We start from the raw sequence: 15,217 nt of genomic DNA on the forward strand, positions 1-15,217 counted from the left end.
CCCCCTCAACTGATAGTCGACATTAGTGGATGTATTGCTTGAAAAGAAAAGGCTGCTGATTTACTAATCCTGACAGGTTGAAGTGTGGTTATTAAAGAAGGTAGCGCTAAGGGTTCCTGCTGTTTAACAGCCCAGCCTTCTGAGGGAAGCCTTTAGCTTTTCAACAGAGGGCATTCCCAGAAGGGAAGCCGTCTGTCCAGGAGTCCAAAATAAACACACTGTGCTTGAGAAGGGATTTCAGCCTCCGTGGCAGATAACCGACGACCCTTAGATCTACAGCCGGTTTCTGAGTCTTGGTACTCTTTTGTTTCTAAATGCGGAGGAAAGTGTTTGCATTCTTTTATTTTATTAAAATAAAAGGGAGGCATGGAGAGGGGCTTGGTTTTGCTGGCCTGAAACCTTTCTTCTTTTTGTCCCCATTTTGTTTGCTTTTCTGAACCTATTTAAAATTATAGCACAATAGATCTAATTATTTAAAGCCATGGAAATTTTTGCACAGCCTCTTATCTCTGATAAGATGCACTTTGTTACAAGATGCTTTCATCTTTTAAAAAGTTCCAGATTAATTTTAATGTTAAAGAAACTTGGAAATTCTGTATTGGGTGAAAGTGTGGTTTAAAATCAGGGAAGCTTCTTGGGTTACTTAGAACAAAACATCCTTTTTGATTAAACATGAGTGTATCTGCAGGCTGTTTCATTCAGGCTCTATTGTCATCTCTAATGCACGCAGATGATACCTTTCCCACAGTGATTCAATACAGGTGCCCAGAAAGACGGTCTCGGATTTCATGTGTCCGGGTAATTAGCTGAGTTTGAGCGGCTCAGTTAAACCGTTTGAAGGTCAATAATGCATGAATTTCTGGCAGACTGCCCAGCACAGAGTCCGTAAACACACTTGTATAGGGACTAAACATTTTTATAGTGGAGAAAATTTTGTTTTGAATGTGAAATAAGTAATGTAAGGATTAGTTTTGCCTAGAATTTTATTGCAAATTCACATTTTAGTATGACACAACAAAGTTCTCATGTGGATGCTTTCCAGATTTCCAAAGAAATCTTTCCTCTGTTTTGCATATTTGGTAGCACAGTCTCTTATGGTCCTTAAAATCAAATGCGACGCCCTGAATTCAAATGTCAGAATTTAGATTCCATGAGGGGGTCCTCTTGGAATTTGTTTAGATGCCTTAAAAATATAAATGAAAATACTGCATGATAGTGATTTTGTTTCTGCCTTTCTCACCTGGACACCTGAGGTCACGTGCTTTCTTGCATCTGGCTGTTTCCTCTAAAATGGTTGTGATACCAAACCTCACCTTAAACTAATTGATAATCACCTTCAAGACGTGGAGTGAATACATCATTTGAACTCAGGGGTTGCTGCCCTTGCCTCAGATCTTCACTAGGTGCCGGGACTGATCACTGTCACACCTCTGTTGGCCTGTGCTCCCCACACCCACCAGCCCTGGGGAAGATAACCTTGCTGGACAGGCCACTGTGCTGACACCAGCGCTCCCATTTATGACAGTGCAAAGTTTAGGCTTGCTTTAATTTTCCTAAAGCTTCCAGCTGATGCTCTGTAACTGGCAGATTTAGGAGTTCAGTGGCCCTGGTCGAAGATTTCTCCACAGTCTCAGGGAGGGTTTGCTTGGTCTACCCCAGCTGCCTTCTCTAGGCCTGGTGAAAGGCAATCTTGCTGTATCCATATTTGTCATGAAGGTCCCTTTTACTATTTTGCAATGGGGCATGAGTATTCACGAGTCATGAATTGGCCAGGAAATGTCTCTTTCAGCCGCTTTTCTTCGCTGATGGAAAACAGCCAGGATAGGGTATTATTCTAGAGGCCTTCCACTTGAGGCATATGGAGGAGGCCTTTGTGCCCTGACATAAGGAAACCACACCTTTTCCTCAGAATTTTGATGAGGTCTTTGATTGCACCGGGTTATTGTTGAGCTATTGTCACCAACTCCAGGAGCAAAGCCACGCTTTTCCAGGGTTCTGCTCCTATTGGCCAGGGGCCTTCTAGGCCACTGTCATTAGGCACCAGGGGGCCGGCATTGATTGCCTGGGTTATGTGAATTTATGTCCCTCACACAGGAGGCTGATTGTAGTCACATTTTAGGATCCCAAGCTATAAGGGGCCTGCCCTGGACTTTACTGAATGTCATCAGCTTTTTTTTTCCTTCTGCTTTTTCTCCCTAAATCCCCCCAGTCCATAGTTGTATATTTTAGTTGTGGGTCCTTCTAGTTGTGGCGTGTGGGACACCGCCTCAGCATGGCTTGATGAGTAGTGCTATGTCCATGTCCAGGATCTGAACTGGCGAAACCCTGGGTTGCCAAAGCAGAGCACGCGAACTTAACCACTTGGCTGGGGAGCCGGCCCCTGTCATCCGCTTTTTTTTTTTTTTTTTTTTGAGGAAGATTAGCCCTGAGCTAACTACTGCCAGTCCTCCTCTTTTTGCTGAGAAAGACTGGCCCTGAGCTAACATCCATGCCCATCCTCCTCTACTTTATATGTGGGACGCCTACCACAGTATGGTTTTTTGCCAAGTGGTACCATGTCCGCATGTGGGATCTGAACCGGTGAACCCTGTGCTGCCGAGAAGCAGAACATGCGAACATAACCGCTGTGCCACCAGGCTGGCCCTCATCAGCTTCTGATAGTTAAGAGCTTTACGTTTTCATTTGCTGATTGGGTGTCTACATGCTACATACATTTGCCTTCCACTATTTTTTCCTCCCAAAAAGGTGGACTTTCAAAGAAAAATTGTTTTAAAACTCATCGCAATTTGCCTCATCATAGCTTGGAAATTAAAAAAAAATTATATACCAAAATATTTTTAACTTTGGAAACACAGCAAGGTATCAATAAATTAACAAAAATGTCCTTTGCGAAAAGGTGGCGTTAAATGTAGCAGGCCCAAATCTATATGGTTCTCCTTTGTTGGTATTTTTTGTGAAACCGGTCTTTCAGCCTAAACACTTTTCTCATTTCCCCAGCACCAAGAGTACAAGACTCTAAACAGAGAGCACATTGTTGTGAGCTGTTTACTCTGCCCCACAGCCTCTCCTAGCCTTCTCATCTCCGCTCCAGCTCAAGGGTCAGACAGAGGTCCACAGCAGGCTTGGACTTAAGGGTGCTCTTCCGTTACTCCATAGTGGTTGAGGATAAAGCCAAAAAGCTAGCCTTCTTTTATTGGGAAGTCTGGTTACATCTGTAAGTGGGATCTTTAACAGAGAAAGTTAATTTTTGTATTTTAACTATTCCAAAAACCCAAGAAATGCAGAAGTAACTGAAACAATCTGTGGCTGTAGCTTAAAAATGATTCCCTCCTCTGTCACAAATGTTCCTGTCAGGGTTTACTCTGCTTTTCTGCACAAAAATCTCCTGATGATTTACGCACCTGAAGACGTGTCTTAGCAACGGCTGTGAAGGAGACACATTGAGAACCTTTCTCTAGGCTTTGTCTAGAGGAAGCTCCAAAGCAGAGGTTAAATGCAATTTAACATGTTCTCTAAAATGCAGCTGACATATAGTTGTATTACTTTTAAGGAGAAAAAAGGGCAATTTGTCTTTCTAGTTGATAGATTTGTTTACTCTTTTAAAATCACATCTCACACCATGGTAGGAATTAATGAATAAAATTTCTAAGAATGTCTTTGGATCTGGAAGCAGTGTTAGGATTCTTTTTAAAAAGTTATTTGGAATTTTAAAAAAATGTGGGAAAAAAGTTGTTGCTCATACATTTCTGCTTGTTAACTAAAAGTAGTGCTTTCTGAAAATGTTTTTAACTTTTATTTTGAAATAATTATAGATATTGTTAACCTAAAAATAAAGAGCCAAATGAGAGGCAGAGAAGCATTTATTTTGGGATGAAAGAATTGCAGTTTAGGGAGCACAGATTCAGGTAGAAACCCAAATAGTGTCCTGATTACAGGAGAGGGGCTCAGGGTTTTTATGGGGGAAAGAGAGGAAGATGAAGTTGTATTAAAGAAAAGTCCACTGGTGCTAGATGAGTTAAGGCTAGATTTGTCCTTTGTTGATTGGCTAGTGATTCAGTCATCAGCTAAAGTCCAATTTCATCAGTCCTCACAAACAGGATATTCTTGTCCTTATTGACTTCTTGGAATGTTGGTGGTTTGGTCCAGTTTGGAAGAAAACAAGATGTGCAAGACAATTCCTCTGAAATGGCTGCTCCAGCTCTGTTTTAATATGGCTCCACTCATGTCATCTTTCACATTTTTCCCTTTTGATCAATATCTTTCCAAAAGCATTGCTGATCAAATACTGGGAAGCATTGCTGATCAACTGTTGGAAAACATTGCTCGTCAGCCATCAAAGCATCATTGGTCCCTCATCTCCAGGAAGGTTCATTCCTGGTAGTCATGTCCCACCCAGGAGGGAACGTGGTTTCCTTAGGAGCTTTTAGACCATGGTTGAGCAACAAGAGCGCAGAGCAGAATAAAGCTCTCCTTTCAAGTCTTTTTAAGGATAAACATCTTCTGTCGTTCTGTGAAGTTTCATAAGCCTTAGTAATCATTTCAAAGTCCTGAGTGTCCATTATTCGAGTGGTGTTTTTATAACATTGAGCTATACAGAGGAGACAAAGTTTTACAATGAGAATTACTATAATAACAAATGAAATGCTAAGTCCGAATTGAAGAATGGACCTGAATCAAGCAGCTAAAGAGATGAGGGCAGCCAGCTAAAGAGATCAAAGAAAGACTGGTTGTCAGTGGGCTCTTCATTTAACCATTTGGCTTGTGCCTGAATTCTGTTCTTACTCTAGCTTGCCAAAGGTGTTTACCCAAGCAAAACAAGAAGTATTTACAACAGTTACAAATGTTCTCTCTTAAGTCTCTGGAGGTTTGATTAGTTAGGTGAGAAGTTCTAGACACATAGCACAAGGAATTGGGGAGGAATGGTAGACAGATTGGTAATTAAATGCACTAAAGGATTCTCTAGATTCATGTACAGAATGAGGCTACTGATGACAAATTCAATAGTCAGAAAGATTTTCCCCTTTTTTAATAGATTGGGAGATGCCAATAAGAGTATTATCTTTCCAAGAAAGAGAGGGAGAAAATAAGGTGAGAAGCAACAGTGATTACAAAGTATAGACCTGGTCCAGCCATCTTGGGAAAGCTGTCTGCCTCTAATGTCGGCTGCTTTTCTTCCTCGTCAATTAGATTTGGAGGTCTCCAGCATTTATACAGGAGCAGATCTCAGGTGGAGCCTTCATTAGCTGTGAGATGTGTCTCCAAGGTTCAATGCCTTCTAGTTCTGCAGGAGTGCCAGTGGTCAGGAGCACTTGGTAAAGTCCTTTCCTATGGGGCTCTAGGGCTGTCTTCCTCTGATGATGCTTCCAGAATACCCAGTCACTAGGCTCTAGACTGTGCCCAACAGCATCCTTCAAATTGGGATCCAGGAAAGCTTCTTTACCCTGTTGATGATAGGCTTGAGCATAAGACATTAGAGAGCTGGTTATACTAGCATAAGACAACAAGGAATCAGTAGAAGTTTGCATACCAATAGACATTGATCTGCAGGTGACTTATGAGTGAATTTATGTTTTCCAAAAGGGGGTACCGTGAACAGTCAATGGGAGTCCAGTCTACAGGTAGATAATGAAATCTCAAAGGCAGTTAGTGGAACTGGTGTCTAATATCTACAGAGGTGCAAACATAATTCTTCTCTCTACAGTTACCCTCATTTTTTTTAACCAAAGATAATCACAGTAAAACTAATTTGTTTGTATTAAAACTTGGCCTGATTATTTATATAAATGAAAATAAGAATATTCACTCAGTTTCTGAATTCTGCAGGGATCAGGTAGGGAGAAAAAGTAAATGTTCCTTCTTTGTTCACAAAGGTATATCTTACCAAATTGTTGATAGCCTAAGAGAAAATATTACTTTAAGTTTGGAAAAACAAAACATTAGCATCCTCCTCAGTTCATGTAGTCTGACGTAATTAATATTTATTCTTGATCTTTTGTTAGCAGTTTTATGAAGCCATCAGTCTCTCTGTTAGAGTTCTGTAATTTCTTACCCAGTTCAGTTTTATGATCTGAAAGTTTATCAGAAACCTGTGTTCTGGAGTAAGTGTCACAGTCCTTTCCATGAATCTCCCTGAAGATGAAACATTTTGCAAAGGGATCATTAAACCGTAACTATCCATAAATGACAAAAGACTTAACATTATAATGCAATTGACAAACTTGGTTATTTTTATGACATACACATTTTGTTTTTAAGATTTTATTTTTTTCCGCCTTTTTCTCCCCAAAGCCCCCCAGTACACAGTTGTATACTCTTAGTTGTGGGTCCTTCTAGCTGTGGCATGTGGGATGCCGCCTCAGCATGGCCTGATGAGCGGTGCCACGTCTGCGCCCAGGATCCGAACCGGCGAGACCCTGGGCCTTCGCGGCAGAGCGTGTGAACTTAACCACTCGGCCATGGGGCCGGCCCCTATGACATACACATTTTAAGATAGTAACTAGACTTACAAGTGATAATATTATACCAGGACATAGGAGAATTTTTAAAATTTCGTATAATTTCTAGAACATTGATATTAATAATATTCACCCACACAATATAACCCAGGAAGGTTTATCATCACTTATTTGACAAAGCTTCCCATGTAATTTAACATATCAGATAAGCCTAATTTGTTTAATATCCTTCTTTTTTTTTGAAAAGTTTTTTGGTGAGGAACATTGGCCCTGAGCTAAACACGCCCAGGATCCAAACTGGTGAACCCCAGGCCACCGGAGTGGAGCACATGAACTTAACCGTTTGGCTGTGGGGCTGGCTCCTAATATCTTTCTTTTTATAAGGAGAGAGAACAAATCTTTTGAGATGTTTCAGGGATCCTCTGAAAAATCCCAAAGTTAGCAAGAAGTCAAAAAGACTTTATTTAGAATCTGATTTTGGGAAGTTCATAAAAAATATCAAAATGTTTTAAAACACTTGGTCAAATAGGATCATAGTTCACTGTGAAACAATGTTTAGTTATCCTTTTAACCATGGTGAGAATTAAAGACTTTCAGGCAAATTCAGGAAGTTACATGGTTGTAAGAAAAAACTTAGCTCTTGTAATTAAAGATCTGATCAAAACAATACAGGAAATTATTTTGATAAAACATAATATCCCTCCATTTAGGTAGGCCACTCAAAGGTAAAGAAAAAACTTTCATAATCTCTTTATCAAGAGCAGACTAAAAGCCCAAGAAAACCTTACAATTTTAATAGAAAACCAAATTCTAATTTTGCTCCAGCTTACTTTTGATGTTAAAACTAGTTTACTTAATTAAATTTGTTCCAGTCTTAGCCACAAAACTCTTTTCTCAGGGTTCCTCTTCCACAAACCTCCCATAACTTTCTTTTTTACATTCAGAATTTGTCCTTTCTTCTTTTCCACAACTTTTTACTTTAGAACAAATTTACTTTTTTAACAAAAATATTTCCATTTCTTTTGCCCCTCCTTTTTTTTTTTTTACTGAAAACACATTTTCTCATAGCATAACTTTTTTTAACATAGTACAAGACATATTTACTAATAGATCTAAACATCTTTTAGTTTTTCTGTAATAAGAAGCCAATAGGGGCCAGCCCCATGGCCAAGTGGTTAAGTTCATGCACTCCACTTCAGCGACCTAGGGTTTCCCCAGTTCAGATCCTGGGTGCAGACATGGCACTGCTCATCAGGCCATGCTGAGGCGGCATCCCACATGGCACAACCAGAGGCACGCACAACTAGAGTATACAACTATGTACTGGGGGGCTTTGGGGAGAAGAAAAAGAAAAAGAAAAAAAAAGGAGATTGGCAATACAAGTTAGCTCAGGTGCCAGTCTTTAAAAAAAAAGCCAATAATGCTTAATATTTTATCTCATCTGGAAATGATCTAGGAATTTAGTGAATTTCCCATCATTTAATTTAACTTAGCAAAACTCTAAATTTCAAGTTGCCAAAACGTTTTGAAGTTATTTTTAAGTATACATACCACAAACCATAATTATTGCAATTAAAAATTTTTATTGCATTAACATCTATATAATTCATTTGTTCTTGACAATCATACTTAGATTATTTATGAAATTCTCATGAGACATTAAAGCAGTTAGCCATCGTCTTATTTTTTTCTTGCTGGCAAATTCTGTAACAGATAACATGAGCTTGTTTGACTAATAACCCAGGTAGAATAAAAGTTGCATGTTTTCATTATATCCAATATTGATAACTCTGAAGATGTGACTATTTTAATAAAACTGACAAACTTAAATTAGCTTTAATATTGAATATTTTCCTGGATCACGTGATCCTGAAATTCATTTGCATTAGTTTCTTTTTTTTTTTTTGTCTTGAGGAAGATTGTTGCTGAGCTAACATCTGTGGCAGTCTTCCTCTATTTGTGTATGTGGGATACCACCATGGCCTGGCTTGATGAGCGCTGCATAGGTCTGCACCTGGGACCCGAACTCGTGAACCCCGGGCCGCAGAAGCAGAGCATGTGAACTTAACCATTATGCCACTGGGCCAGCCCCTGGATTAATTTCTGTTATATATATATTTTTAAAAAATTTTTTTTAAAGATTTTATTTTTTTCCTTTTTCTCCCCAAAGCCCCCCAGTACATAGTTGTATATTCTTCGTTGTGGGTCCTTCTCGTTGTGGCATGTGGGATGCTGCCTCAGTGTGGTTTGATGAGCAGTGCCATGTCCGTGCCCAGGATTCGAACCAACGAAACACCGGGCCGCCTGCAGCAGAGTGCGGGAACTTAACCACTCGGCCACGGGGCTGGGCCCCTCAGTTATATTTTTGAGAGTATACTCAATTTATATAGTGCTTATTTGTTTTTAAGCCAATTAAGTAGAGCTCTCTACAAATTAAATTTGATAATACCATCCAGAGGTAGAAAAATATCACACATTTATAACATATGTATATATAGACACACGTACATAGAGACACCATAGCTATTGTTTTAAAATTGCTGTAAATCAGGTACAGTAATCCAAAGCTCACTAGTTATAAAAGTATCCAAATTTTGTTTCTGGCAGATGGAATAAATTAAGATTACCTGTTTAGGTGGCTAAAACTTTTTTTTTTCCAACTAATATTTGTGGAGGAGACTTTAAAGATGCTCAATTTTGGGCAAGGGCGCATCTATAGCCTTTTGCCTCTCTGTCCCCCTTCAGTCTTGTGAATTGGGGTTGGTCTAAGTAAGAGTTTCTAGAGAGGCTACAGGCCTTTTGAGATAAATGTAGGAGGTGTTGGAATTGGTGAGAGGGAATGGGTAGAATCTGAATTGCTCTAGAGCTGCATTTCCAGTTTTGCAAATATTTGTAAGATAAGGACAGTTGCTCTCAATTCCTCAGAAATTGGGTTGTAGCTTAAATGACATCATAGGTTGATCTGCCTGTCCAACTACATCATCGCCAATTTGCTTCTCTCCCTCTGAGTATACAGTTTATTTTGGCCTAGGCAAGAAGGCCTATAAAAAATTCCTATCAGGTTCTGAATATCAGATTTTAATTTGGCCAATTTTTGACCATAGAGCTACAAAAAAATAAATCCTTCTAAATATCTTACCAGTTTTCAGCTGGGGTCAAACAGTAAATATTTCTGGCAATATTAAACAACTCTAAAATTTTTAATTTTAGTTTCCCCTTGGCTGTTTAAGCATTTTATCAGAAAAAAATCTCAAGAGTTTCATTAACTCTGGAAGGGGCCCATACGGAGACTTCCTCTGAAGGTAGATATGGGGGTGTCTGTAAAGTTGTTAACTTGATGGACTTTCCCCCCAGGAAGATTAGCCCTGAGCTAACATCTGCCAATCCTCCTCTTTTTGCTGAGGAAGACTGGCCCTGAGCTAACATCCATGCCCGTCTTCCTCTACTTTATATGTGGGATGCCTACCACAGCATAGCTTTTACCAAGCGATGCCGTGTCTGCACCTGGGATCCAAACCTGTGCACCCCCGGTCCCCGAGAAGTGGAACATGCAAACTTAACCACTGCACCACTGGGCTGCCCACTGGACTTTTAATTACAGTTATGTAGTCTTTTCTTTCAGGTACCTCTTATATTTTTAATTTTTCATGATGAAAATACTGGATTAGGAGTCAAAAGACTTATTTCTGTTACTTCATTTGCATTTAGACCTTGGGACAATTACTTGAGCTTTCTATGGCTTTTTTTTTTAAAGATGGCACCTGAGCTAATAACTGTTGCCAATCTTTTTTTTCCTGCTTTTTCTTCCCAAATCTCCCCAGTAGATAGTTGTATATTTTAGTTGTGGATCCTTCTAGTTGTGGTGTGTGAGATGCCACCTCAGCATGGCCTGACGAGTGGTGCTGTGTCCGCGCCCAGGATTTGAACTGGTGAAATCCTGTGCTGCCAAAGCGCAGCGCGCGAACTTAACCACTCGGTCACGGGGCCAGCCCCTCTATGGCTTTATGTATTTTAAATAAAGAAATAATTCCATCCTTGCCTGTCTCTTATAGCTAATGTGAAAAAAATGCTTTGAAAGATGTTAATTGCCATACAAGCATTGTCTGACCTGAACTCTGAGAGCACTTTGTGCCTTTCATATGGAGACTTACTATCTCTTGCTTGTAAAGTAGTGACAAATACTACAAACTTCTTAAAAGTAGGGACCACAAGGTAAACCTTTTTCTTCCATAGTTTCTATCACTGTGCATGTCATGTTAACAGATTCTGAATAAAGACTGAGGAGAGAATAGCAATTCCACCTGCTATTCAGTCTTTATAACTATCCTCGATTCACTAATTCCAAATATTTTATACTACATCAAATTTATCACCTTTCCTGTTTTTTTTTTAATCTCCACTTTAGGTGATGTCTTTCCAGTGCAAATGAATCCAGTCGCTCAGTCTCAGTTTGTACCTCTGGCTGAAGTTCTTTGCTGTGTTATATCTGATATGAACGCCGCTCAGATTGTAGTAACGCAAGAATCACTGGTGGAGCATTTGATGAAACATTACCCAGGTAGAGTATTTGCTCTATTCATTGCATGTGTTTGGTTTCTGTTTACAAATTATCTTAAACATATAATCAACTGGGTGATATCCAATTTTTTTTCTATTATAGAACTATATATTAGAGCCATGCCAGGCAAAGGCCTACATCAACAAACTTGATAAGGGTATTTCTTTCACTTTCCAAATGACCTTTTTTTTTTTTAAAGATTTTTATTATTTCCTTTTTTTTTCTCCCCAAAGCCCCCCGGTACATAGTTGTGTATTCTTCGTTGTGGGTCCTTCTAGTTGTGGTATGTGGGACGCTGCCTCAGCGTGGTCTGATGAGCAGTGCCATGTCCACGCCCAGGATTCGAACCAACGAAACACTGGGCCGCCTGCAGCGGAGCACGTGAACTTAAGCGCTCGGCCACGGGGCCAGCCCCAAATGACCTTTTTAAAAATAATACTTATGGCAATAAATAAATCAGACTCTGTAGAAGGGGGTGCAAAGCCAAAAAGGAAATGTTCGTCTTCTCCCCCCGCCTCCTATTCTTCATTGCCACTTCCCCGAGATGACACCTTCTGTTTTTTATAGCTTCTTATGTATACTTTCATAAATTGTATTTGAGTATATGTATCCTTTTTTATAACATAAGTTAGATCATTCTATACATTCTCTCCACCTTTCCCTTTTTAACTTAAAAACATATTGGAGGGGCCGGCCTGGTGGCGCAGTGGTTAAGTGCGCACGTTCCACTTCGGCATGCACATTCCACTTTGGTGGCCTGAGGTTCACCTGTTCAGATCCCAAGTGTGGACATGGCACTACTTGGCAATCCATGCTGTGGCAGGTGTCCCACATATAAAGTAGAGGAAGATGGGCACAAATGTTTGCTCAGGGCCAGTCTTCCTCAGCAAAAAAAAAAAGAGAGAGAGAGAGAGAGAGAGAGGATTGGCAGCAGATAAGCTCAGGGCTAATCTTCCTCAAAGAAAACCCACAACATATTGGAGATCTTTCCACATTAGCATATGTTGATCTCATTCTGCATGAATGTAGAACAGTATTTTTTATTTTTCCCATCATAACACAAATATATTTATTGTAGAAAAATCCAGGAAATATAGAAAAGTAACCACTTACAGTACCACCACCCAAAGGAAACCTATGTTAACATATTGATGTATTTTTTTCCAGTGTTATATAAAACATTTTTAACATTATTTTCACAATACCAATATAATTTTGAATCCTGCTATTTGGAAAAGCAAATTTCTTTTAAAATTATTTGTTACTGTCTCAGTTTGAAAAACCACTGTAATCCACACGTTGGGTAGTTTGCCCTCACCCAAGCAGATTGGTTTCATTTTCTCTATAGATTCCTATTAAGACTTAAGCTGTGAGACTGTGGTTTTCAAAAACTCCCATGGTTTGCTGTCAAGAATGCTTTCCTTAGTCAAAATTTAAATTTATAATGGGGTTGTATAACTTTGTGTTTGTATTTGAGTGAACTCAGATTTTTTTCCTGTACTGAAACATTAACCTAGCCATGTGTTTTGTGTGGACAAATTATATTCCTATTATTCAATTAAATTATGATTATTAATGCTTCTTTGGCATTGTAATTATAAATATTGTGTTACAGTTAGCTCTGTGTTCATCAAACAAATGTGTGGTCATTTCTGAGTTACTGATTTCACTCATTAACATGTTTCTTATTCAAAATCTGTCAGTTTTAAAATTTTTATTTGTTTTAGGCATTGCAGTTCCATCTCAAGATATTCTCCATACCACTCTGGGGATTCTGATTAAAGAAAGGAAGATTTATCACACTGGAGAAGGATACTTCATAGTTACTCCTCATACTTACTTCATCACAAATACAACCCCCCAGGAAAATAAGAGAGTCCTGTCAGATAAAAGTCACCCGACGCCAACTTGTATTACATATCTGGTGAGCATGGAGAGCTGTGCAGAGTTAGCCAAAGAAAATGTTGCTTCCGTGTCCCATTGTCAGTCTTGCCGGTGTTTCCCTGAAGTGTGCACTCTAGAAGTACAGGAACCACCAGCTGCTGCAGAAGTGACTAGAAAAGGCCAGAAAGGTCTTGGGGAATCCAAATCTTTGGTACAGAGTCGAGTGGTTTCACTGTCTGAGGAGAATCACGTCTGTCAGAGAACCAAACCTTTACCATACACAAAAGACAGAGAAAAAGGCAAGAAGTTTGGCTTTAGCCTCTTCTGGCGCAGTATATCCAGAAAGGAGAAGTCCAGAACAGAGCACAGCAGTTTCTCTGCCCAGTTCCCACCAGAAGAATGGCCTGTCCGAGATGAAGATAATTTGGACAATATCCCTCGAGACATCGAACATGAGATAATCAAACGAATTAATCCTGTTCTGACTGTTGACAACTTAATCAGACATACCGTCCTAATGCAAAAATATGAAGAAAAGAAAAAATATAATAGTCAGGGCACTTCCACTGATATACTGACAGTCAAACATAAATATCCTTCAAAAGAGGGAGTTAAGAAGAGGCAGGGCCGGTCTGCAAAGCCTCAAAGGCGGGGCCATTCTCATAGGGATAGACACAAAGGCAGGAGTCAGGGAAGTGAGCCTCAGCCAGGAAGCGTTAGGCTGGAGAAAGGCCCCACGCTCCTCCCTACACAGTCCACCCCCAGAATTAAGAGCCCAAATGAAGCAGGAGTTCAGAAACCACTTGGTGAGAATCCTTCAGTGCTAGGTTCCCATTTGATTTACAAAAAGCAAATCAGTAATCCTTTCCAGGGTTTGTCTCACCGAGGGAGCTCAGTTACCAAAGGGCACACCATTCGGAAGACCAGTGATCTGAAACCCAGTCAGGTTGGACTGAAGGGGAAGCCTTTCCAAAGGTCAGGGTCTTTAGATTCCTCGAGAATCTTGGAAAGTGAAGCCAAACAGCTGTGTGCTGAACAATGTAGTGATAAACTGAGGGCAGAATCCATTTATGTGAATAATTCTACTGTCAAATCTATCAGTGATGACTTTCAGGATCGCCTCTTAAATTACTCTCAGTGTGGTGTTTTGCAAAATGATAGTAAATGCTGTTCCTTTAGGGAAAGCATGTTGAGATATGATGTGTATGGTGGAGAAAATGAGGTAAACCCTAAAGTTTTAAGAAAAAATTATTCTCACTTTAACACATTAGAGGAGATAAAAGAAACAGAACATGTCCTGCCGTCACAAGGTTCCTCCTCTTTAGACCAAGCATCCTCTGCTTGTAGATTAATTGATAAAACAATGCATCAGTTCCAAAATCTTGGTCTTTTGGATTACCGAGTTGGTGTGAACCATTTGAGACAACCTGAGAGACAAGACACAGACTCAGAAGAAACACTAATGAGAAAGGCATTTGTCCCGAAAGCAGAGACTGTGAGCCTAGAAAATGAATGGCCCTCTGATGATGACCAGGCCTTGTATCAGAATGAAGTGGAAGATGATGATGGTGCCTGCAGTTCATTATATCTAGATGAGGATGACTTTTCTGAAAATGATGACTTATGTCAAATACTGCCTGGCCACATTCAGTATTCCTTTCCAGGGAGAAGCAAGTGGAATCATTTAGGAAAACAAAAGGTGACTGACCGATCTCTGACTGAGTACAACAGCAAAATACATAGGTTTGAGCCTCAGGTACTTAAGGGAAATGAATGTTACAAACCCACTGGATTGCTCACTGACCCAGGTGAGAGCCAAAAAGCTGATCTCTCTGCTGAAAGCTGTGGCCTCAATTCAGGGACCCGGTCCAGTTTTAACTATGGTGAGGAACCTAGTGTTGCTAAATGTGGACAGGCCTCAGCATCTGCTAATGGAAGTATATTTGATTACTATAGCACAAGGAAGGCCAGTTCTGAAGCTGAAACCCTGCAAGATTCTGTTGGTGACAAAGGAAAGAAACCAACTAGTTGGAGTCAGAGTGCTCAGAATCAGGAAGTGAGCAAACAGTTAACACAGAAGTTAGAACTTTTCAACACTTCACGTATGCCAGTGTTGGCTCAGGATACCCAGCATGAACATAGTCACTTGGAAGGAACAGAAAATCATAGCATGGCAGGAGATAGTGGAATAGATTCTCCACGGTAAGTGCATACAAAAGTGTTTGATTAGCCACTACCCCACAGGAATGATTGAAATTAAGGGTATAGTGAGTTACCTAGAGGGAGGCCCCTGAATAAACTTTTTATGAGACAATTCTGC

At 39.9% G+C, this 15,217-nt stretch overlaps 1 protein-coding gene across 3 annotated transcripts in view; it reads left to right on the forward strand.

Moving 5' to 3' along the window:
- Positions 1-15,217, forward strand: part of STOX1 (storkhead box 1) — a 54,667-nt gene that overhangs the window by 32,978 nt on the left and 6,472 nt on the right. For all 3 annotated transcript variants that reach the window (XM_014862785.3, XM_044756169.2, XM_044756180.2), the window contains 2 exons: positions 10,861-11,013; positions 12,741-15,099. In XM_014862785.3, coding sequence (XP_014718271.2) covers positions 10,861-11,013; positions 12,741-15,099 — 2,512 coding nt within the window. The remainder of the gene's footprint in view (positions 1-10,860; positions 11,014-12,740; positions 15,100-15,217) is intronic.

This window comes from Equus asinus, chromosome 2 (assembly GCF_041296235.1).
Source record: "Equus asinus isolate D_3611 breed Donkey chromosome 2, EquAss-T2T_v2, whole genome shotgun sequence".
NCBI lineage: Eukaryota > Metazoa > Chordata > Mammalia > Perissodactyla > Equidae > Equus > Equus asinus.